Source organism: Oncorhynchus kisutch, linkage group LG24, assembly GCF_002021735.2.
Source record: "Oncorhynchus kisutch isolate 150728-3 linkage group LG24, Okis_V2, whole genome shotgun sequence".
Lineage (NCBI taxonomy): Eukaryota > Metazoa > Chordata > Actinopteri > Salmoniformes > Salmonidae > Oncorhynchus > Oncorhynchus kisutch.
In genome coordinates, this window is record NC_034197.2 from 28,971,729 (window position 1) to 28,996,644 (window position 24,916).

General features: G+C 43.5%; 1 protein-coding gene across 2 annotated transcripts in view; it reads right to left on the reverse strand.

The window, feature by feature from the left end:
- Positions 1-3,941: 3,941 nt before the first annotated feature.
- The window catches only part of LOC109869419 (coiled-coil domain-containing protein 71-like), a 34,156-nt gene continuing 13,181 nt past the window's right edge, over positions 3,942-24,916 (reverse strand). Inside the window, exons 2-3 of one of the 2 annotated variants that reach the window (XR_004205134.1) lie at positions 11,836-15,658; positions 3,942-4,558 (exon numbers count right to left, since the gene is read on the reverse strand). Coding sequence is in view for 1 of the 2 variants with exons in the window: in XM_031803443.1 (XP_031659303.1) it covers positions 14,579-15,631 (1,053 nt within the window). In the remaining variant the exon portion in view is untranslated. Of the gene's footprint in view, positions 4,559-11,835; positions 15,659-24,916 lie in introns of those variants that run through there. The other variant, XM_031803443.1, reaches the window with a different exon arrangement.

Here is a 24,916-nt window from a genome sequence, read left to right on the forward strand (position 1 = left end):
GTCTCAGACGCCAACTGATCTGACATCATATTCATTAAGTACCAATGCATATTTTCAACTGGTTGGATTACCGAAATATGGTTTAGTTTCCCACCTTTTGATATTACCAGACTCTCAATGTTAACAAAGGGATTTTCAAAAGTCACATCGGTAGAGTAGAGAGAGGAAAAAGGGGAAAAGTATTCATGGGGGTCATATACCTCCAACAGGCTAACGTCATGGCAGGGTATAACAAGAACATCTAGCAACCCAAAGGTTGCTACTACTTAGCATGTTCGCTAACCCTTAACCTTAACTCTTTTAGCTAATCTCTCTCCCTTAACCCTAATCCTTTAACCTAACTCCTAAACTTAACCCTAACTTAGCTTGCAACAGTATGCCTACACAGCTGAGCAAGTGACAATAAGCAGAAGCGTCCAAGTATCTTAAAGGAAAACTCTACAGAAAACTATATTTTTCTATTCGTTTCATTAGCCTAGACCAGGGGTGTCAAACTCAAATACCCAGTGGGCCAAAATGTAAAACCTGAACAAAGTCACGGGCCAACATTGAACAAATTAACCTTTTAATATGGACCCAAACAAGTTTTGCTTTAACATTGAATATGGAACAAGCATCGCTTATTACCATACAATATATAATTTAATAGTGGAGACATGCAAAATCGAATTTCAAATGAAAAAAACACATCAACGGCATTCATTTATTAAATAAATAAAATTTAAATAAAAATGGTATGCCTCTTTTCTATTTGCAGCCTTCTGATTTAAATACCAAAATAAACTTTTTCCACTGGCTAATAATTTTACAAATAAAATGATAATAAATCAATCAACCATTCAAGCCCATGCCTTGTAGCAAGAAAAAGTGCATAAAGAAAACGTTAATTATTGCACACTGGTCTAATCTGATGTGCCCAAGCCAGATACCTGGCATCTCTTCTTGGATGCTAGTTCATCAATGTCTGGGCTCAAGCTCTGAGCTGAAGAAATCCTCAGTATCGAACGAAGATGTTCATCAGTCAGACGTCTCCTGTGAGTTGTTTTGGTCATCTTCATAGAGGAGAAAAGTTAGACGCTACAACTGTCAGCGAGCTATGTTGCTATGACTACTGTCACAGAGGAGAGAGCGTTTCTGGGTCCTGTCCTGATTGGCGCGCGAAAACAGCAGAGCATTACGGGATTCGTAGTATTAGTGGTGAATGCGCTGTATAATACCGGCGGGCCAGCTCTAGTAGTAATTTGGTATTGTCTCGCGGGCCAAATATAATTACCCCGCGGGCCAAATTTGGCCCACGGGCCAGAGTTTGACACCCATGGCCTAGACCATTGTTGATACAGTACCAATATATTTTGCAAGTCAGCAATAAACATTAAGATATAACTTTCAAAATACATAAATAGAGCCAGTATGATGCATTTTGGCATCATAAAATGACTGACCATCTATATCAAAATTATAATTTCAACCATGTTGAGGCTATATAGTGTTTGTTTACATTTACTTTGTTTACAAACATTTGAGTAAAACAAGCTTATATATTGGTTTCTGATGGGGTAAGACAGTTGAAAAAACAAGTTGTGTTCTTCAAGGGGTAGATATGAATTTATATGTCCAAAAATGGATGAAGCAACTGCTGATTGCCCCTTTAAAACTACTTAAGGCTAGGGGGCACTATTTTCACATCCGGATAAAAAGTGTGCCCAAAGTAATCTACCTGCTACTCAGGCCCAGAAGCTAGGATATGCATATTATTAGTAGATTTGGATAGAAAACACTGAAGTTTCTAAACCTGTTTGAATGATGTCTGTGAGTATAACAGAACTTATTTGACAGGTGAAACCGAGGACAAACCATCCAGGAATATATTTTTTTAGGTCACTTTTCAATGGGATTTCAAGGGGAATCTAGAATTCTAAGGCAGTTGCTTGCCGTTCCTATCGCTTCCACGGGATGTCAACAGTCTTTAGAAATTGGTTGAGGTTTTTCCTTTGAGAAATGAAGAAGTAGCCCTGTTCAGAACGAGGTTTGAGTGAAGTGTACTGTTGTGGTTGAGGCGCATGACCTGAAAGCTCCCTCCACTTTGTTTTCCTATGGTATTTAACACCGTTTATTCTGTCTTAAATTGTATCAATTATTTACGTTTAAAATACCTAAAGTTGGATTAGGAAAGTTGTTTGAAATGTTTGGATCAAGTTTGCAGGTAACTAATTAGATAATGTGTAGTCATGTTGTGTGAGTTGGAACCGGTGTATTTTTCTGAATCATACGCGCCAAATAAATTGACATTTTGGATATATAACGACAGAATTTATCGAACAACATGACTATTTGTGATGTTTAATGGACATATTGGAGTTCCAACAGAAGATCTTCAAAGGTAAAGCATGCATTATATGTTATATCTGACTTTTGTGTTGTGCCTGGCGGGTTGAATTATGATTTTCATGTGTATGTTTGCTGGGGTGCTGTCCTCAGATAATAGCATGGTTTGCTTTCGCCATAAAGTATTTTTGAAATCTGACACTGTGGCTGGATTAAGAAGAAGTTCATCTTTAAACCCATGTTTAACACTTGTATTATTTATGAATTATTATTATGAGTATTTCTGTTTTAGAATTTGGCGCGCTGCTATTTCACTGGGTGTTAAATCAATCCCGTCAACGGAATTGGCGCGCAAAGGGATCACTAAGTTAACAGTCACAATATATATCCTTATAGTGACAGCTCTTGAACGACACTAGGTAAATCATTATTCGTTATTGCTGCTGTCATGGAAATTACCACCAGGGACACCTGCAGTCAATCTTAAATGAATCATTATTAACAGCAAGCTGGAGAGGTTCCAACAAACTCAATGCACCATAGTACACGTCAGTCAGGAGCTCCATCAGGGCAGTCCTGTTAGTTCTTATATACTGCTTACACAGACAAGTTATATTTGCATGAATGACATTCATAATTAATCATTAACTTTTGGTTCAGACATGTGACCGACCAATACCTCATGAGGCTTCTTCTCTCCTAGCTTAGACCTTGAAACAGATATCCCTTTCCCTTCTCAAAACAATGTTCTGGGCGTACTGCCAAATTGCCTATACTGATAGTGAGGATCCAGCACGATCAATCAGTCACTTGCATTAACCCAGCCAAATTGGTTATTAGAAAAGCACAAACACTTACCTTCACACTCCTTCCTCGTAATACTCTGAAATTATCGTAACATTTTAAGGTATTATATCTTTATCAAAAGGAGGTTCTTCTATGAAGTAAGTGGAATTAAAACAAAACCAGACACCTCATGTTTTCAAACCACTTTACTTTGGGTTGAACTATCTAAAATACACACAAGGAATCTGTAGACTCAGATTGTTTCCATAGCTCTTACAACTTTCCACTGCAATGGTTTTATAGGTAACTTAAGACCTTTTCATACAGTTACACATACAGTGCATTCGGAAAGTATTCAGACCCCTTGACTATTTCCACATTTTGTTACGTGACAGCCTTATTCTAAAATTGATTAAATCATTTCCCCCCCCTCAATCTCCCATAATGACAAAGCAAAAACAGGTTATTTATTTTTGCAAATTATTAATATATATATATATCACATTTACATAAGTGTCCAGACCCTTTACTCTGTACTATGTTGAAGCACCTCTGGCAGCGATTACAGCCTCGAGTCTTCTTGGGTATGATGCTACAAGCTTGGCACACCTGTATTTGGGGAGTTTCTCCCATTATTCTCTGCAGACCCCCTCAAGCTGTCAGGTTGGATGGGGAGTTTTGCTGCACAGCTATTTTCAGGTCCCTCCAGAGATGTTTGATTGGGTTCAAGTCCGGGCTCTGGCTGGGCCACTCGAGGACGTTCAAATGGTCTTCCATTTAAGAATGATGGAGGCCACTGTGATCTTGGGGACCTTCAATTCTGCAGAATATTTTGTGTACCCTTCTCCAGATCTGTGCCTCGACCCAATCCTCTCTTGGAGATCATCGGACAATTCCTTCGACCTCCACAATTAACCTGATACTCCAAATGAACAATTTTGGACAAGCCTAAATCAATTACGAGCATGGTTAACCCCTCCCCCAGCACTCATTCTTCTGGCATTTCTTCATTTTCTTCTTTAGATAGTATTTCAGTTTGTCCTCCCAATGGCACATGTTCAAAGTGGATGGCCCTTGATAATGATCTGATTTTCCCAAGCAGACAAATCACCCACCTGAGCCACCACTGTCCTTTACGGTCCATTATGTCTTGTACATTTTCCTACCAAGTAGACAAGCAGCATGAGAGAAGTTTGGACAGGTTCTCTCTTCATGCTCACTCCACGTGGACTCATGTCGCACTCCTGAGAGAAAAGGCATGAGAGAAAGGTCAGTTGATAGCTTCAACTGGATACTGTGTACAGGTTTCTGGCTTGGACTCAGGATGAAGAGGTGAACGCCATTGTTGCTATTACTTCAGATGGTTAGAGGTGGTGAGGCTCACTTTCTTGGTTGAATTATCCCTTCCGTGCATCGAGATACCTTCTGTGGTCATCTGCGCCATAACCTTGAGAGAGGACAGACCAGAACAGTTTAGTTTAGGACATTTCTGATTCAGGAAATCCAGACAAACTATTTACTGTATGACAAATTATTACTACTAGCAATATTCTTGATACAAATGTTAACCTTTCTAGCGCACTCGACAACATTCCGCTGAAAAGGCAGCGCGCAAAATTCGAAAATATTTTTTAGAAATATTTAACTTTCACAAATTACCATGTCCAATACAGCAAATGAAATTTAAACATCTTGTTCATCTACCCATTGTGTCCGATTTCAAAAAAGGTTTCCAGCTAAAGCACCACATATGATTACGCTAGATCACCGCCAAGTCAAAAAAACACAGCCATTTTTCCAGCCAAAGATAGGAGTCACAAAAAGCAGAAATATAGATAAAATGTATCACTAAGCTTTGATGATCTTCATCAGATGACACTTCATCAAGATGGCGTAGCAGTAAGTCGTCCTGTCCCCTTGTATATATCGTTTCTTTTTCGTTGTTTACATATTTTTCTTCGCATATCTCTTTAAAAACATTTTGCTAAACCTAAGCTTCCAAATACTCTCCTGCAACCCGCCTCACCCAATGTAGCTATTTTTCCTAAAGTATTTATATTTACTTCGGAACCCATCAACTGAAGCTAGCCAGCTAACCACCAGCTATGCTAGCGGTCTTCAGCTAACCGGTCATCAGCTAACCTTTAGCTCGGAAAGCTCTCGCCAGTTCGAACAACGCGACTAACCAGAGCATAACGGACCTATTTAGTTTTCATCCCCGGATTCCCACCGCAAACGGAACATTTTTCAGCTGGATCTTCACAACTAGCTATCTAGCTAAACCGCAACCCCGGATGATTACTCCTGGCTAGCGTTTCCACCCACTTAGCTTGAAGCTAGCCCGGCCAGCGCACCTGTGCCTCCACCGTAGCATACTCCTGGGCTACAATACCCGGGCCCACGACCGGTCTATCGATGTCACCGCATGAAGAGGAATAAAACACTCACCCCATCGAGACATCCCCCAAAGGCTAACTCTCTAGCCCTCGCTATCTCCCTGCTTGCTAATTCGGCCTGCTAACTGCTAGCTTGTCTAGCTCCGGTCCGCTAACTGCTACCTTGTTTAGCCCGGGCCTACGAACTGTTAGCTTGTTAGCACAGGCCTGCTAACCGTCTGAATCGCCGCGTCCCAAACACTCACTGGACCCATATTTACTTTCTCTTTTTGATTTTTGATTTGTTTATAACTTCCGGAAACCTGCCTCACCCAATGTGATACGGAATCGCTATTATTTTGAATTTTTAGAACACACTCAAGAACCTCCAGAAGCTAACCAGCTACAAGCTATCTAGTCATTATTAGTTTTTATTTAACCTGGATAACACTCGCCAGTCCAGCTTCCCTGCCCCATCCACCGCTGCCCCCTGGACACTGATCTCTTGGCTACATAGCTGATGCACGCTGGACTGTCCATTAATCACGGTACTCCATTCTGCTTGTTTGTTTTATCTGTTGGCCCCGTTGCCTAGTCAATGCCATTTTACCTGCTGTTGTTGTGCTAGCTGACTAGCTGTTGTTGTCTCACCTACTGTTTTAGCTAGCTTTCCCCAATTCAACACCTGTGATTACTGTATGCCTCGCTGTATGTCTCTCTCAAATGTCAATATGCCTTGTATACTGTTGTTCAGGTTAGTTATCATTGTTTTAGTTCACAATGGAGCCCCTAGTTCCACCCTTCACACCCCTGATAACTCCTTTGTCCCACCTCCCACACATGCGGTGACCTCACCCATTACAACCAGCATGTCCAGAGATACAACCTCTCTCATCATCACCCAGTGCCTGGGCTTACCTCCGCTGTACACGCACCCCACCATACCCCTGTCTGCGCATTATGCCCTGAATATATTCTACCATGCCCAGAAACCTGCTCCTCTTATTCTCTGTCCCCAACGCTCTAGGCGACCAGTTTTGATAGCCTTTAGCCGCACCCTCATACTACTCCTTCTCTGTTCCGCGGGTGATGTGGAGGTAAACCCAGGCCCTGCATGTCCCCAGGCACCCTCATTTGTTGACTTTTGTGATCGAAAAAGCCTTGGTTTCATGCATGTCAACATCAGAAGCCTCCTCCCTAAGTTTGTTTTACTCACTGCTTTAGCACACTCTGCTAACCCTGATGTCCTTGCTGTGTCTGAATCCTGGCTCAGGAAGGCCACCAAAAATTCAGAGATTTCCATACCCAACTATAACATCTTCCGTCAAGATAGAACTGCCAAAGGGGGAGGAGTTGCAGTTTACTACAGAGATAGCCTGCAAAGTAATGTCATACTTTCCAAGGCCATACCCAAACAGTTCCAACTACTAATTTTGAAAATTACTCTCCAGAAATAAGTCTCTCACCGTTGCCGCCTGCTACCGACCCCCCTCAGCTCCCAGCTGTGTCCTGGACACCATTTGTGAATTGACCGCCCCCCATCTAGCTTCAGAGTTTGTTCTGTTAGGTGACCTAAACTGGGATATGCTTAACACCCCGGCAGTCCTACAATCTAAGCTAGATGCCCTCAATCTCACACAAATCATCAAGGAACCCACCAGGTACAACCCTAACTCTGTAAACAAGGGCACCCTCATAGACGTCATCCTGACCAACTGGCCCTCCAAATACACCTCCGCTGTCTTCAACCAGGATCTCAGCGATCACTGCCTCATTGCCTGTATCCGCTACGGAGCCGCAGTCAAACGACCACCCCTCATCACTGTCAAACGCTCCCTAAAACACTTCTGTGAGCAGGCCTTTCTAATCGACCTGGCCCGGGTATCCTGGAAGGACATTGACCTCATCCCGTCAGTTGAGGATGCCTGGTCATTCTTTAAAAGTAACTTCCTCACCATTTTAGATAAGCATGCTCCGTTAAAAAAAATGCAGAACTAAGAACAGATACAGCCCTTGGTTCTCTCCAGACCTGACTGCCCTCGACCAGCACAAAAACATCCTGTGGCGGACTGCAATAGCATCGAACAGTCCCCGTGATATGCAACTGTTCAGGGAAGTCAGGAACCAATACACGCAGTCAGTCAGGAAAGCTAAGGCCAGCTTCTTCAGGCAGAAGTTTGCATCCTGTAGCTCCAACTCCAAAAAGTTCTGGGACACTGAAGTCCATGGAGAACAAGAGCACCTCCTCCCAGCTGCCCACTGCACTGAGGCTAGGTAACACGGTCACCACCGATAAATCCATGATTATCGAAAACTTCAATAAGCATTTCTCAACGGCTGGCCATGCCTTCCGCCTGGCTACTCCAACCTCGGCCAACAGCTCCGCCCCCCCCGCAGCTCCCCGCCCAAGCCTCTCCTTTACCCAAATCCAGATAGCAGAGGTTCTGAAAGAGCTGCAAAACCTGGACCCGTACAAATCAGCTGGGCTTGACAATCTGGACCCTCTATTTCTGAAACTATCCCCCGCCATTGTCGCAACCCCTATTACCAGCCTGTTCAACCTCTCTTTCATATCGTCTGAGATCCCCAAGGACTGGAAAGCTGCCGCAGTCATCCCACTCTTCAAAGGGGGAGACACCCTGGACCCAAACTGTTAAAGACCTATATCCATCCTGCCCTGCCTATCTAAGGTCTTCGAAAGCCAAGTCAACAAACAGGTCACTGACCATCTCGAATCCCACCGTACCTTCTCCGCTGTGCAATCTGGTTTCCGAGCCGGTCACGGTTGCACCTCAGCCACACTCAAGGTACTAAACGATATCATAACCGCCATCGATAAAAGACAGTACTGTGCAGCCGTCTTCATCGACCTTGCAAAGGCTTTCGACTCTGTCAATCACCATATTCTTATCGGCAGACTCAGTAGCCTCGGTTTTTCGGATGACTGCCTTGCCTGGTTCACCAATTACTTTGCAGACAGAGTTCAGTGTGTCAAATCGGAGGGCATGCTGTCCGGTCCTCTGGCAGTCTCTATGGGGGTGCCACAGGGTTCAATTCTTGGGCCGACTCTTTTCTCTGTATATATCAATGATGTTGCTCTTGCTGCGGGCGATTCCCTGATCCACCTCTACGCAGACGACACCATTCTGTATACTTCCGGCCCGTCATTGGACACTGTGCTATCTAACCTCCAAACGAGCTTCAATGCCATACAACACTCCTTCCGTGGCCTCCCAACTGCTCTTAAAAACGCTAGTAAAACCAAATGCATGCTTTTCAACCGATCGCTGCCTGCACCCGCATGCCCGACCAGCATCACCACCCTGGATGGTTCTGACCTTGAATATGTGGACATCTATAAGTACCTAGGTGTCTGGCTAGACTGCAAACTCTCCTTCCAGACTCATATCAAACATCTCCAATCGAAAATCAAATCAAGAGTCGGCTTTCTATTCCGCAACAAAGCCTCCTTCACTCACGCCGCCAAACTTACCCTAGTAAAACTGACTATCCTACCGATCCTCGACTTCGGCGATGTCATCTACAAAATGGCTTCCAACACTCTACTCAGCAAACTGGATGCAGTCTATCACAGTGCCATCCGTTTTGTCACTAAAGCACCTTATACCACCCACCACTGCGACTTGTATGCTCTAGTCGGCTGGCCCTCGCTACATATTCGTCGCCAGACCCACTGGCTCCAGGTCATCTACAAGTCCATGCTAGGTAAAGCTCCGCCTTATCTCAGCTCACTGGTCACGATGGCAACACCCATCCGTAGCACGCGCTCCAGCAGGTGTATCTCACTGATCATCCCTAAAGCCAACACCTCATTTGGCCGCCTTTCGTTCCAGTACTCTGCTGCCTGTGACTGGAACGAATTGCAAAAATCGCTGAAGTTGGAGACTTTTATCTCCCTCACCAATTTCAAACATCTGCTCTCTGAGCAGCTAACCGATCACTGCAGCTGTACATAGTCTATTGGTAAATAGCCCACCCATTTTCACCTACCTCATCCCCATACTGTTTTTATTTATTTACTTTTCTGCTCTTTTGCACACCAGTATCACTAGTTACACACCATCATCTATTCATCATTTGCTCATCTATCACTCCAGTGTTAATCTGCTAAATTGTAATTACATTGCTACTATGGCATATTTATTGCCATACCTCATGCCATTTGCACACACTGTATATAGACTTTCTTTTTTCTACTGTGTTGACTGTATGCTTGTATATTCCATGTAACTCTGTGTTGTTTCGGTAGCACTGCTTTGCTTTATCGTGGCCAGGTCGCAGTTGTAAATGAGAACTTGTTCTCAACTAGCTTACCTGATTAAATAAAGGTGAAATAAAAATATCACCCCAGTCTCCCCAAATCTCCCCAGCCTTCACAAATCTCCCCAGCCTTCACAAATCTCCAAAATGTCCAGTCTCCCCAGTCTTCCAAACTCCAGTCTCCCAAATCTCCCCAGTCACCCAAACCTCTCCAGTCATCCAAATCATCACAGTCCTCCAAAAACTCCCAGTATCCCCAGTCTCCCAGTTACAGTCTCCCAAATACTTAATCATTTCGACAAAGTTTCAGATTTTTGAAATGTTACGTAGATGGAAAAAAGCTGTCCTTGAAATGGTCTTGATATGTTCTTCAAAAGAGAGATCAGGGTCCAGAGTAACGCCGAGGTCATTCAGTTTTATTTGAGACGACTGTACAACCATTAAGATTAATTGTCTGTACCAGCCGTGTGTACTTAGACTTCCATGGCTTGATCTTTGAGACAAGCATATGCTACTGGCAGGATCAACCATGTAGCCACTCACAACATAGAGGATGTACCTGGGCACACTAAGCGGAGAACGGCCAGGGCACGGTCTAACAAACCTCCCAAATCTCCCCACTCTTTCCAAATCTCCCCCACTCTTTCCAAATTTACCCAGAATCCCAAATCTCCCAGTTAGAAAGTCACCCAAATATCTCCAGTCGTCCAAATCTCACAGTCTCCCCAGTCTTCCTAATCACAGTCTCCCCAGTCTTCCTAATCTCAGTCTCCCCAGTCTTCCTAATCTCAGTCTCCCCAGTCTTCCTAATCTCAGTCTCCCCAGTCTTCCTAATCTCAGTCTCCCCAGTCTTCCTAATCTCAGTCTCCCCAGTCTTCCTAATCTCAGTCTCCCCAGTCTTCCTAATCTCAGTCTCCCCAGTCTTCCTAATCTCAGTCTCCCCAGTCTTCCTAATCTCAGTCTCCCCAGTCTTCCTAATCTCAGTCTCCCCAGTCTTCCTAATCTCAGTCTCCCCAGTCTTCCTAATCTCAGTCTCCCCAGTCTTCCTAATCTCAGTCTCCCCAGTCTTCCTAATCTCAGTCTCCCCAGTCTTCCTAATCTCAGTCTCCCCAGTCTTCCTAATCTCAGTCTCCCCAGTCTTCCTAATCTCAGTCTCCCCAGTCTTCCTAATCTCAGTCTCCCCAGTCTTCCTAATCTCAGTCTCCCCAGTCTTCCTAATCTCAGTCTCCCCAGTCTTCCTAATCTCAGTCTCCCCAGTCTTCCTAATCTCAGTCTCCCCAGTCTTCCTAATCTCAGTCTCCCCAGTCTTCCTAATCTCAGTCTCCCCAGTCTTCCTAATCTCAGTCTCCCCAGTCTTCCTAATCTCAGTCTCCCAAGTTTCCCCATCGCCCCAGTCTCCCCATCGCCCAAATGGATTCTTAGTCTTGCTACTTCTATACTTAGGTATTCACAACCGCACCACCAGCAATGATCACAGTGCAGCCAGCCTGAGAGGTACATATTTAAGGAAATCTGTGTTCGGCGTAATCAATAAACAGCACTCACCCATCTCAGCTGTTAGACTAGGCTTCTCCTGTCAGTGCTCACTACCTGTAGATCAACGGGCGGTGGTGGACAAAACCCCTAGATAATGTTATAGATTGAAAACCTCAGCTCACACAGAACTGATTGGGGTATTCATTCAGAGACAACTCTTTCACACCAGAGTTAGTCCCGACAGCTCTCATTCATTCAGTACTTAACAGTAATATCTCATCTAAATTTCAATCATGTTATTATTCCAAATGTAATTTGTTGAACTCAGCTTCCCACTTACCTAAATTACAAATCTCTTAGAACTAATAATATAAAATAAAACGTGCTCAAAAACACCTTGTGCAATTACCAGTGGCTACAGACCACATCGACACAAATGCCTAGACAGCTGTCAGCGGGGCTTTTCCATGGTACCGTTACTTGCCCTCACTCTAGTCTGGTCTATGAGACAAGCTCTAGCCTTAAGACTAATAGTACCTTCATTTTAGTTTTACAAAACATTTGTATTTTTAAATCTTTTAAATTGACTTACTGAAATTCAGTTGCAGTGTCCCTCAATTGTCCACGGATGATGCGTCCCCTCCTGGGCAGCTCGCAGAAGGGTCCTTGTCTGTTGGTCAGACAGGAATTTCCCCTCACGCTTTCTAAAGTGCACCAACGGTTTTCCCTCGCAGGCCCTCACTGGAAAACTCCGCAGGCAGAACCAATCATTTAGTTTGTGATGCCAAATTGTCAGGGAAATCACCAGGGACACCTGAAGTCAATCTTAAATTAATCATTCTTTATTAACAGCAAGCTGGAGCGGTTTCAACAAACTCAATGCACCATAGTACACTACACGTCAGTCAAGAGCTCCAACAGGGCAGTCCAGTTCGTTCTTATATACTGCTTAAAACAGACAAATTATATTTGCATGAGTTACATTATTCATAAAAATCACCATTAACTTTTGGTGCATGCATGTGAGCGACCAATACCTCATGAAGCTTCCCTCCAAGCTTCGACCTTGAAAACTGAGATATCCATCCTCAAAACAATGTTCTGGGCGTACAAAATCTCCAATACTGATGAGGATTCTCCCAGGCACGGTCAGTCACTTGCATGAACCCAGTCAAATTGGTTATTAGAAAAGCAAACATTTCCCTTCACACTGCTATTGACCAACTGGGTTCGAACCCACGTCTCCTGTGTCACAACACTATGTAGGCTTAAGTCTGTCTAGGATTTAGCTTGAACGAACTTAACTATTCAGGTTTCAGGCAAAAGTACCAGTCATTGGGCGTCCCGAGTAGCGCAGCAGTCTAAAGCACTGCACTGCTTGAGGCATCACTACAGACCCGGGTTTGATTCCGGGCTGTGTGGCAGCCGACCGCGACCGGGAGACAAGAGGCAACGCACAATTGGGCCAGCGTCGCCCGGGTTAGGGGAGGGTATGGCCGGCTGGGATGTCCTTGTCCCATTTCTCTCTAGCAACTCCTGTGTTGGGCCGGGTACATGCACACTGACACTGTTGCCAGTTGTACGTTGTTTCCTCCGACACATTGGTGCGGCTGTTTCTGGGTTAGGCAAGCAGTGTGTCAAGAAGCAATACGGCTTGGCAGGGTAGTGTTTCGGAGGACGCATGGCTCTCGACCTTCGTACGGGAGTTGCAGCGACAGGACAAGACTAACTACCAATTGGATATTATGAAATTGGGGGGGGGGGGGGGGGGGGTAAAAGTAAAGAAATAAAAAAAGGTACTAGTCATCACAAATATGGTTATGAGTAGAATGACCCATTATTAAAATGTAAATGCCAGGTAATCCAGAGAAAGAAGTGGTCAAAATGCTTTATTTTACAGTTCAACAGTAATTCCCAACACACAATAACCATAACATGTTAACAGATGTCTTTGTTAAGAGTATCATTGTGGTTCATACAAAAAGTTTTAAAAAAAGTTGTTTTTTTAAATAGATATAAATTAAGCTACATTGAACATGAAATGTATCTCTACCTCTTCACAAACCTAAAAGTGCCTCAGACATTTTGTTCAAAGCATGTGTGATTTAGAATATGTAGCTAACAGAGACAACATTCTCAGTTGGGGGAGAAGGAGAAAAAAAAAAGAAAAGTGCAATTGAGAAGCACCAAAAATATACATTTGGCACATGAAAATCAAAGCAAGCAAAATATAACCCAACGCAAAAAAGCTTTACTCTGCCTTCGATTGAGAATGGAAAGGTCAAGGACGGATAAATCAAATCAGTTGAACCTAATGGAGAGTTGGATACTTGAATAAAAGAAACCTACTGGCATACCTTCCTCCAATTACAGAAAAAAAACAAGGTCCAAATTTCAAAGCTAGAAAATGCTTTAGGAATAGTTCTAAATGTCAGATAATACACAATATAGGCTAGAGCGTTTCCTCCAGAGGCTTTAAAAACACTGAAAACTCATAAGGCCATGTAAATTCTTCTACAAATTAAATGCAGATAATGGAATAAAATGCCTTAAACTTTGTACAAATGAGAATAAAAGCCATAAAATGTTAACATATAGCTAGGATCTCTTAACTATCATGTCCAAAAAAGAAAAAACTACCTTTATAACACATCAGGAAAACACACCATGTCAATTGCCCCTTTAATCGAACATACAGTAGAAATGACATGACTAAAAAGTGATGTATATAAAATATCTGTAATATTCTAGCAAATGAATGCTGCATAGTTATACATGACATGGCTTCATTATCAGATGTTTGTATCATTTATAAAACAGATGAATGGAATTTCACAGTGTCCCAAAAACACACATGTAAAGGATATACTGCAGGTACAACTCATATGGGGACAGCCATTGTGCCTCACACTTCACCATTCCATCACTCAACAGTCAAGGGGCAGTCTATAGTATGTGCAGTGTAAACAAAACTTTAAACCATATTTTTGGATGTTTAGGCAATAACCCAGTGTCCCCTTATCTAAACATATTAACAAAGAAATAGGATTTTCCAAATCTCCAAAAAGCCTCCCAAACAATCCCAATACTCCCAAGCTGAGCACAGCTAAAAGACAAAGCACTGCCTTGAGATGCAACAAACTGATGAAATTTACATGGAGGACAAAAGGACTTTAAGGCCGTGTTCACACAGACCAATTAAAAATATTTCCCCCCCCCCGCAATTATTGGTCTTTTGGCCAATCTGATCAGATCTTTGCCAATAATTGGGTTTAAAAAAACAAAAAAAACAATTGGGCTGCCTGTGTAAACGCAGCCAAAGATATTACGGCCGGTCACATTGAGTAGGCAATAAGTGGTTGAATCTCTATGACCGGTGACAAGTTAACTCGCAGTATCTTCTGGGCTTTCCTCCTCACCTCCTCATCGGTGATCGAGTCATCAACCTTGATCACCTTGAACCTCAGGTTGTTCTCACTCAGTCTAAGGTCTTCAGACTGCTCTTTGATCAGCCAGACCTCATTTCTGGGCCTCTTCACACAGAGTTTGTCTTCAGCCTCGTCAGTCCTTTTCCTTTTCTGGTCCCTCCAGCAAGGCATTCCGTTGCATTCCTTCAAAACCCGGTCGTTTTGCAGTATGGCAGGCACTCCGATGATATTGACTGGGCAGGGCAAAAAGTTCACTCTCCTCAAAGTGACAGATTTTGCTAAGTTTCCGGTACCTTCCGAAGGCTGTACTTGGGTACCTGTTAGAGATAGTGGTCGATGAGAGTTGGGCACAGTCACCTCTCCTGACCATACACCTGTGTGGAACTGCAGTCTCGCTGTGTGGCCTGTAGAGGGTCCAGTGATGTTAGTCAGTCTTATGTATGACTGCATCTGAACAGGCACAACAGCCAAGGTCGGTGGTTGAGAGAGGACAGTCTGTTTGAGAGACTCCTTTGACAGATTTGTCAAAATAATTGTGGGTTGATTCTTCAGGACAACTTTTGCTGCTGCACTTAACAAAGAATAGTTGATTTCAGTCTTCTTGCCATGGGGTTTTCTACCCTTCTTTTTGCCAGGCTTTTGAACCTTTGAGACAGCAATGTCCAGTGTGCTCTGTGTCTTTATTACAGGCCTCAGTACTGCAGTACAAGACCTGTAACCATAAACATCTTTGCTTTTAAGTACAGTAGGCTTGTGACCTTCATCTTTGAGTCCCTCAATAAAAGTGGCCAGTTCTTTCTCAGTATCGAAAAGGTCTTTTGACATAGGACTGAACGCTTTCAGAGTCTCCAGTAGAGTAGTTTGGCCAGCGGAGTTGAAACGTGACCATGACTGGACAACCTTCTCTGTGGCTTCCTTACAATTCATGGCATATACCATCTGTTCTGTAATCTGTAGCATTGGTGATATTGGCGTCCGAGATCAGCCCTGTGGGCAAAAAGAGAATAAACAGTCATAAAAATGTAGACTTCATACTCAACTTCTGTAAATCATTGACATTCAAAACCCTGGATAAGGGAAATCTCAGGTTAAGGTTTCTGATCAAGTAGGCTAACCCAACATTCAACGTACCACCAAAGTGACTACAAACAAAGCTGTATTCATAATCTTGCTGGAGGGGGAGACCTACAAACTCTGAAAAACGTGTTGTTACATCAGTAAAAAAATATTTTAAAAAAAAGAGCTTTGCCTATTTTAAAACCGATTCAAAACATCTACCAACCATGGGTGACTAACATTAGCTAAAATTTAGTGAGGCAATTTCCACCATAGACTTGGACAAATGATAAATTGACAATTCCAACTGGAATGAATTTTTAGATCGAGCATTCTTATTCAAATTAGCTCCAAAAATCACAAGACATAACAAAATTCCTGTCATATTTAATCTGAGAAAATGTATAATTTGGAGAATGAGAGTTTGCCCCTCGATTGTTTTCGTTCAGATCTGATGGGCAGAGCCTCCTCTACCACAAAATGACCTTTGTCACATAAAGTAGGATAGCTTTTGATTCAACTTACGGTGGATGCGGCATTTCAAAACGGAATGTAGAAACAGGAATAACTTTGCATTGTTTTGCTGCAAGTTTGCGTCTTGTGCGGCAACTATCCCGCTGCAGTACATGAAAAGGTCATTCATTAAGTAGGTTAGCAAGCCAATGCTTACTTCGCTCAGACTGGAAGTCCCCGTGATCAGCCAGCATGCTAGCTGATCCCAAAGACATACAGTCTTTGCATTAACTCTAGTTTACAGTGGCTCAGAACTACCTCTAAAAAGGCTTCTACAAGCTGCACTCCATTGATCTACGTGTGTGCACGTGAGTGGAGTTAGTTTTTTTTGGGGCAGCAGACTCTTTTCGTTGCATTCCACCCAGAGGTGAAGTCCACCTTGTGTAGTGTATATCCTATATCCACTAGGGGGCTTGGGAGCCAGAGTAGCTAACCAAGCAAGAGGGGCCAAGGCACTCTTTTAGACAAACCACGGAAAACGTTTGAACTTCCGGATCAAGAGTTAAAGTATATGCCCGTTTACAAAATACTAGCCACATGTCAGGCTAGACTGGTGTTCTATGCTTTACGACACTGTTTAGCCACAGGAAAAAAAATGTATTTTTTGGACTTGCTAGAGCTTGAACAGGAAGTACTTGAACTGCTATTACTACTCAGGAGTATGGATAAAAAGGGACCAAGCAAATGGCAACTTCGTTACATGACAATAACGAGAGGGGATAATAAAGAACAAACGTCTCTTGTTCAACCTATGCGAAGCATTGACGAGGAACGACATGTTCAAATCACATTTTATTGGTCACACACACATGGTTAGCATATGTTAATGCGAGTGTAGCGAACTACTTGTGCTTCTAGTTCCGACACTGCAGTAGAATCTAACAATTCACAACTACCTTATACACACACACACGTGTAAAGGAATGAATACGAATATGAACATAATATATGGATGAGCGATGGCCGTGCGGCATAGGCAAGATGGTGTAGAGTACAGTATATACACACATATGAGATGAGTAATGTAAACATTATAAAGTGGCATTGTTTTAAGTGACTAGTGATACATTTATTACATCCAATTTTGTATTATTGTAGTGGCTAGAGATTTGAGTCTGAGTGGTTGCTGCCAACATACTATGTTAGTGATGGCTGTTTAACAGTCTGATGGCCTTGAGATAGCTGTTTTTCAGTCTCTCGGTCCCAGCTTTGTTGCACCTGTACTGACCTTGCCTTCTGGATGATAGCGGGGTGAACAGGCAGTGGCTCAGGTGGTTGATGTCCTTGATCTCTTCGGCCTTTCTGTGACGTTGGGTGGTAAGTGGTTTGCCCCCAGTGATGCTTTGTGCAGATCTCACTACCCTCTGGAGAGCCTTACGGTTGTGGGTGAAGCAGTTGCTGTGGGTGAAGCAGTTGCCGTACCAGGTGGTGATACATGCTGACAGAATGCTCTCGATTGTGAATCTGTAAAAGTCTGAGTGTTTTTGGTGACAAGCCAAATTTCTCCAGCCTCCTGGAGGTTGAAAAGGTGCTGTTGCGCCTTCTTCCCCACACTGTCTGGGAGGACCATTTCAGTTTGTCCGTGACGTGTACGCTGAGGAAGCTTTCCACCTTCTCCACTACGGTCCCGTCGATGTGGATAGGGGGGTGCTCCCTCTGCTGTGTCCTGAAGTCCACGATCATCTCCTTTGTGATGTTGAGTGAGAGGTTGTTTTCCTAACACCACACTCCAAGGGCCCTCTCCCCCTTCCTGTAGGCCATCCAATCGTAGTTGGTAATCAAGCCTACCACTGTAGTGTCATCTGCAAACTTGATGACTGAGTTGGAGGCGTGCATGGCCACGTAGTCATGGGTGAACAGGGAGTACAGGAGGGCTGAGAACACACCCTTGTGGGGCCCCAGTGTTGAGGATTAGCGTGGAGATGTTACCTAGCCTCACCACCTGGGGGCGGCCCGTCAGAAAGTCCAGTACCCAATTGCACAGGGCGGGGTCGAGACCAAAGGGCTAGAGCTTAATGACGAGTTGAGGGCACTATGGTGTTAAATGCTGAACTGTAATCGATTAACAGCATTCTTACATAGGTATTCCTCTTCTCCAGATGGGTTAGGGTAGTGTGATTACATCTTCTGTGGACCCATTGAGGCGGTAAGCAAATTGGAGTGGGTCTAGGGTATCACCTGTTCACCGGACATGCTACCTGTCCCAGACCTGTTGTTTTCAACTCTGAGAAAGCAGTAGAGATACTCTGAATGAGCGGCTACGAAAAGCCAACTGACATTTACTACTGAGGTGCTGCCTTGTTGCACCCTCGACAACCACTGTGATTATTATTGGACCCTGCTGGTCATCTAAGAACATTTTGGCCATGTTCTGTTATAATCTCCACCTGGCAAAGCCAGAAGACTGGCCACCCCTGTTACAGGAATTATATTCCTCTGTTTTAATACCCAATTAAAATTAATCACTCTGTCAATTCATAAGAATCTGTATGACTCTTATTTGTATAAAATGCAGAGACCAGTCTTAAAAGTCAATCAGCAGCTTTTATTCTCGAGAGTACTGCCCATTATACATTTTACCACAGGTTATAAACTGAAAATGACGTCATTAGTTTTAGTACTAGCCCGTCTCATCTCCGCTCCAGTACAATGGCTGTATGGGTCTCACAGTCTCTCCCTATTAAGATAATTTATGAATAGAACCAAGGTCTGCCTGTGTAGATAAGCATTCTAGCCAGTCTGGCTTTAAGTTAATTCATTTCTACCAAGGAACAGACAGTTATATACATAGTCATTATTAATTAAAATTCCCTTAACAACCCCTCAGCCTGGTTCTTCTCTAGGTTTCTTCCTAGGTTCTGGCATTGTAGGCTGGGTTTCTGTACAGCATTTTGTGACATCTGTTGATGTAAGAAGGGCTTTATAAATAAATCTGATTGATAGGGGAGGTGACCAGCCAGCTGGTCTGCGCATGCTCTGAGGACGCGGCTAGGGATGCCGTCTGGGCCGGCAGCCTTGCGAGGGTTAACACGTTTAAATGTTTTACTCATGTTGGCTGCGATGAAGGAGAGACCGCAGGTTATAGTAGCGGGCCATGTCAGTGGCACTGTATTGTCCTCAAAGCGAGCAAGGAAGTTGTTTAGTTCGTCTGGGAGCACGACGGTGTCTGCGATGGCGCTGGTTTTCTTTTTGTAATCCGTGATTGAATGTAGACCCTGCCACATACATCTGAGCCGTTGAATTCTGACTGTCTCTATACTGACGCTTAGCCTGTTTGATTGCCGCGGAGGGAATAACTACACTGTATTCGGTCATGTTTCCGGTCGCCTTGCCATGATTTAAAAGGAGTGGTTCGCACTTTCAGTTTAGCGCGAATGCTGCCATCAATCCAGAGTTTCTGGTTGGGGAAGGTTTTAATCGCCACCGTGGGTACAACATCAAAAATGCACTTGCTTATAAACTCAATACATCAATGTTATTGTGAGGCTATCTGGAACATATCCACGTGATCGAAGCAATCTTGAAGGGTGGAATCAGACCAGGTGGCTGTACAGACTCTGATAACGTATCCCGAGCGAGCCATGTTTCCGTGAAACAGAGAAAGTTACAATCTCTACAACCATTGATCGGATTTCGTCTACCTTGTCGCCAAGAGACTGGACGTTGGCTAGTAGTATACTCAGGAGTGGTGGGCGATGTGCCCATCTACGGAGCCTGACCAGAAGACCGCTCCGTCTGCCCTTTGAGGCGTTGTTGTTTTTGGGTCGCCTGCTGGGATCCGATCCATTGTCCTGGGTGGTGGACCAAACAGAGGATCCACTTGGGGAAAGTCGTACCCCTGGTCGTAATGTTGGTAAGTTAACGTTGCTCTTATAGCCAATAGTTCCTCCTGGCTATATGTAATGAGACTTGAGATTCTGGGGTAACAGTGTAAGAAATACATTTTAAAAAACTACTGCATAGTTATCTAAGAGCGCGAAGCGAGGCGACCATCTCTGCCGGTGCCATGTTGAAAGGTTTTCACAACTTTCGAATGTCTGTTGCACGATTTTAGACTTCCTTCACTGGCTTGCCCCTCACATCTCGCAGAAGAAAACTCACGGCTTACCCGTAAGGGCTGCAGAAAGTCTGTCTGTGACCTGTCGGTTTTTGGCGAGCGGCACACACCAAGTATTGCTGCGAGTTGTAACTCATAAGCTAGGAATATTTCTGCCATCGTCACAGAAGTGTGCCAGGCTATCTGGCATGTCCCGAAGGAGGATTGTGTTGCTTATCCCTCCATGGCACACTGGGCAGATTGAGGATTGTTGGACAGAAAACATGTTCGGTTCTGACATCCGGCAAACCTGGGCAGCGATTACGACAACGTTTTTTTTGCCAATGGTCCTCATGGCAGTCTGCGATGCAAGGTACGAACCATATCCAGGTAGGATACGCTAAATACATGTCACTATACACACACACACAAAAATTATACCAATAGATGTTGATATGCGTCACATAAAAGTGATCTGGCATCCCAATAAGAGGATGGTGGCCTATGTCCAAAGCATAGGCTACACAGTTGTTACAGTACACATATGATAGCCTTCATGTTCCTGTACAATACTATGGAAACACTTATTTTATTCAAGGTTTCATCTGGCCTTGATGCCGAAAAGATCTACAACTACCGCCACTCAAAATCCAAAAGAATTTCAGAGAACTGCTTTGGGATCCTTGCTGCAAGATGGAGGATCCTGGGACAAGCCCTAATAATAGCCTATTTGAGGCAGGCCCACAACAATGGCCAAAGTGAAATGGAACAGCACTTTATGTTCCCTGTACACACACACACATATATACATATATTTTTTTTTTATACCTATGATACAGGGTTCATATGTGAAACTATTCTAACTGAAAATTCTTCCACAGTGGCACTGACTCCAACTAGAAAGCCCTTCCTCTCACAGAAAGCCTTCAGAGAGCAGCTCATCAAGGAGCTTGCTGGCTACAGCACCACTGCACCAAGCCCTGTCCCTTCTGCTCCTGCCACAAGTGTTCATCATGGATGTGCCTAAGGGCCAAAATAAAAAATTGTTTATTTTCATTGTTTTATCTAAACCAGATCTATTGTGTTATATTCTCCTACATTCAATTCACATTTACACAAACTTCAGAGTGTTTTCTTTCAAATGGTACCATGAATATGCATATCCTTGGTTCTGTGCCTGAGCTACAGGCTGTTAGATTTGGGTATGTCTTCAGGCGGAAATTGCACAAAGTAGGGGGGTTAGCTCTAAGAGTCGCAGAGATACACTTCCCCTGGCTCAGGCCATCCCCCCACAAAACACACAACCATGAGTTGATTGGAGGCAGCTTGTGTCAATTAAAAAACATTAACTAGGATTTTACCTGAAACGCCTGTGGTTAATGCTGTAAATAAAAAAAGAAAAGCAAAGTGCCTCAAAAGCACGGCACCAATTAGAGATCGACACGGTTATTTGAATATGCGAACAGACGTTAGTATTCGATGACTTGAGTTAATGAGATATTTTTGGGGGGCCTATTTTAACAATGAAAAAGCAGTCTACATTACATTTTCCTTTTGAGCTATATACAGTGCCTTGCGAAAGTATTCGGCCCCCTTGAACTTTGCGACCTTTTGCCACATTTCAGGCTTCAAACATAAAGATATAAAACTGTATTTTTTTGTGAAGAATCAACAACAAGTGGGACACAATCATGAAGTGGAACGACATTTATTGGATATTTCAAACTTTTTTAACAAATCAAAAACTGAAAAATTGGGCGTGCAAAATTATTCAGCCCCTTTACTTTCAGTGCAGCAAACTCTCTCCAGAAGTTCAGTGAGGATCTCTGAATGATCCAATGTTGACCTAAATGACTAATGATGATAAATACAATCCACCTGTGTGTAATCAAGTCTCCGTATAAATGCACCTGCACTGTGATAGTCTCAGAGGTCCGTTAAAAGCGCAGAGAGCATCATGAAGAACAAGGAACACACCAGGCAGGTCCGAGATACTGTTGTGAAGAAGTTTAAAGCCGGATTTGGATACAAAAAGATTTCCCAAGCTTTAAACATCCCAAGGAGCACTGTGCAAGCGATAATATTGAAATGGAAGGAGTATCAGACCACTGCAAATCTACCAAGACCTGGCCGTCCCTCTAAACTTTCAGCTCATACAAGGAGAAGACTGATCAGAGATGCAGCCAAGAGGCCCATGATCACTCTGGATGAACTGCAGAGATCTACAGCTGAGGTGGGAGACTCTGTCCATAGGACAACAATCAGTCGTATATTGCACAAATCTGGCCTTTATGGAAGAGTGGCAAGAAGAGAGCCATTTCTTAAAGATATCCATAAAAAGTGTTGTTTAAAGTTTGCCACAAGCCACCTGGGAGACACACCAAACATGTGGAAGAAGGTGCTCTGGTCAGATGAAACCAAAATTGAACTTTTTGGCAACAATGCAAAACGTTATGTTTGGTGTAAAAGCAACACAGCACATCACCCTGAACACACCATCCCCACTGTCAAACATGGTGGTGGCAGCATCATGGTTTGGGCCTGCTTTTCTTCAGCAGGGACAGGGAAGATGGTTAAAATTGATGGGAAGATGGATGGAGCCAAATACAGGACCATTCTGGAAGAAAACCTGGTGGAGTCTGCAAAAGACCTGAGACTGGGATGGAGATTTGTCTTCCAACAAGACAATGATCCAAAACATAAAGCAAAATCTACAATGGAATGGTTCAAAAATAAACATATCTAGGTGTTAGAATGGCCAAGTCAAAGTCCAGACCTGAATCCAATCGAGAATCTGTGGAAAGAACTGAAAACTGCTGTTCACAAATGCTCTCCATCCAACCTCACTGAGCTCGAGCTGTTTTGCAAGGAGGAATGGGAAAAAATGTCAGTCTCTCAATGTGCAAAACTGATAGAGACATACCCCAAGCGACTTACAGCTGTAATCGCAGCAAAAGTTGGCGCTACAAAGTATTAACTTAAGGGGGCTGAATAATTTTGCACGCCCAATTTCTCAGTTTTTGATTTGTTAAAAAAGTTTGAAATATCCAATAAATGTCGTTCCACTTCATGATTGTGTCCCACTTGTTGTTGATTCTTCACAAAAAAATACAGTTTTATATCTTTATGTTTGAAGCCTGAAATGTGGCAAAAGGTCGCAAAGTTCAAGGGGGCCGAATACTTTCGCAAGGCACTGTATGTGTGTGTGTATGTGTATATATATATATATATATATATATATATATATATATATATATATATATATATATATATATATATAGCGTCAAAAGTTGACACCTACTCAGTCAAGGCTCTTTAAAAAAAAAAATCTACATTGTAGAAGACAACATATGGAATCATGTAGTAACTAAAACCTAAAGTTGGAATAATCTCAAATTAATTTTTATTTGTTAATGTAGCCACCCTTGGCACGCTCTTCAAATTTTATTTGTCACATGCGCCAAATACAACACCTTAGTGAACTGCTTACTTACAAGCCCTTAACCAACAACGCAGTTAAGAAAAAAATAATGAAAAGAGCAGCAGTAAAATAACAGTAGCGAGGCTATATAGAAGGGTTAATGTGCAGGATCACAGGTTAGTCAACGTAAAATGTACATGTAGGTAGAGCTAAAATGACTGTGCATACATAGTGACTAGTAGCAGCATAGGGGTGGCGGGGGGGGGGGGCAATGCAAATAGTCTGGGTAGCCATTTGATTAGATGTTCAGGAGTCTTATATCTTGGGGGTAGAAGCTGTTGAGAAGCCTCTTGGACTTAGACCTGGCACTCCGGTACCGCTTGCCCTGCATTAGAGAGAAGTTTATGACTAGGTGGCTGATGTCTGCCTTCCTCTGACACCGCCTGGTATAGAGGTCCTGGATGGCAGGAAGCCATCTTGATCACATCGCGGAAGAGGTGGTCCTGGCACCACACTACCAGGTGGCTTACCTCTTCCCTATAGTCCATCGTTGTTAGTCATCAGGCCTACCACCGTTGTGTCGTCTGCAAACAAATGGTGTTCGAGTCATGCTTGCCAACAGTCATGAGTGAACAGGGAGTACAGGAGGGGACTAAGCACGCACCCAAGGGCCTCCCCAGTGTTGAGGATCAGCATGGCAGATGTGTTGTTGCCTACCCTTACCACCTGGGGACGGCCTGTCAGGAAGTCCAAGATTCAGTTGCAGAGGGAGGTGTTCAGTCCCAGGGTCCTTAGCAATGAGCTATGAGGGCACTATGGTGTTGAAAGCTGAGTTGTAGTCAATGAATAGCATTCTCACATAGGTGTTCCTTTTGACCAGGTGGGAAAGGGCCTGTTGGGTTGGTATACAAATTGGAGTGGGTCTAGGGTTGCTGGGATGATGGTGTTGATGTGAGCCATGAAAAGCCTTTCAAAGCACTTCATGGCTACAGACGTGAGTGTTACGGGTCTGTAGTCATTTAGGCAGGTTGCCTTAGTGTTCTTGTGCACAGGGACTACGGTGGTCTGATTGAACCATGTAGGTATTAAACTCGTCCAGGGACAGGTTGATAATGTCAGTGAAGGCACTTGCCAGTTGGTCAGCGCATGCTCGGATTACACGTCCTGGTCATTCATCTGGCCCTGCGGCCTTGCGAATGTTGACCTGTTTAAAAGGACT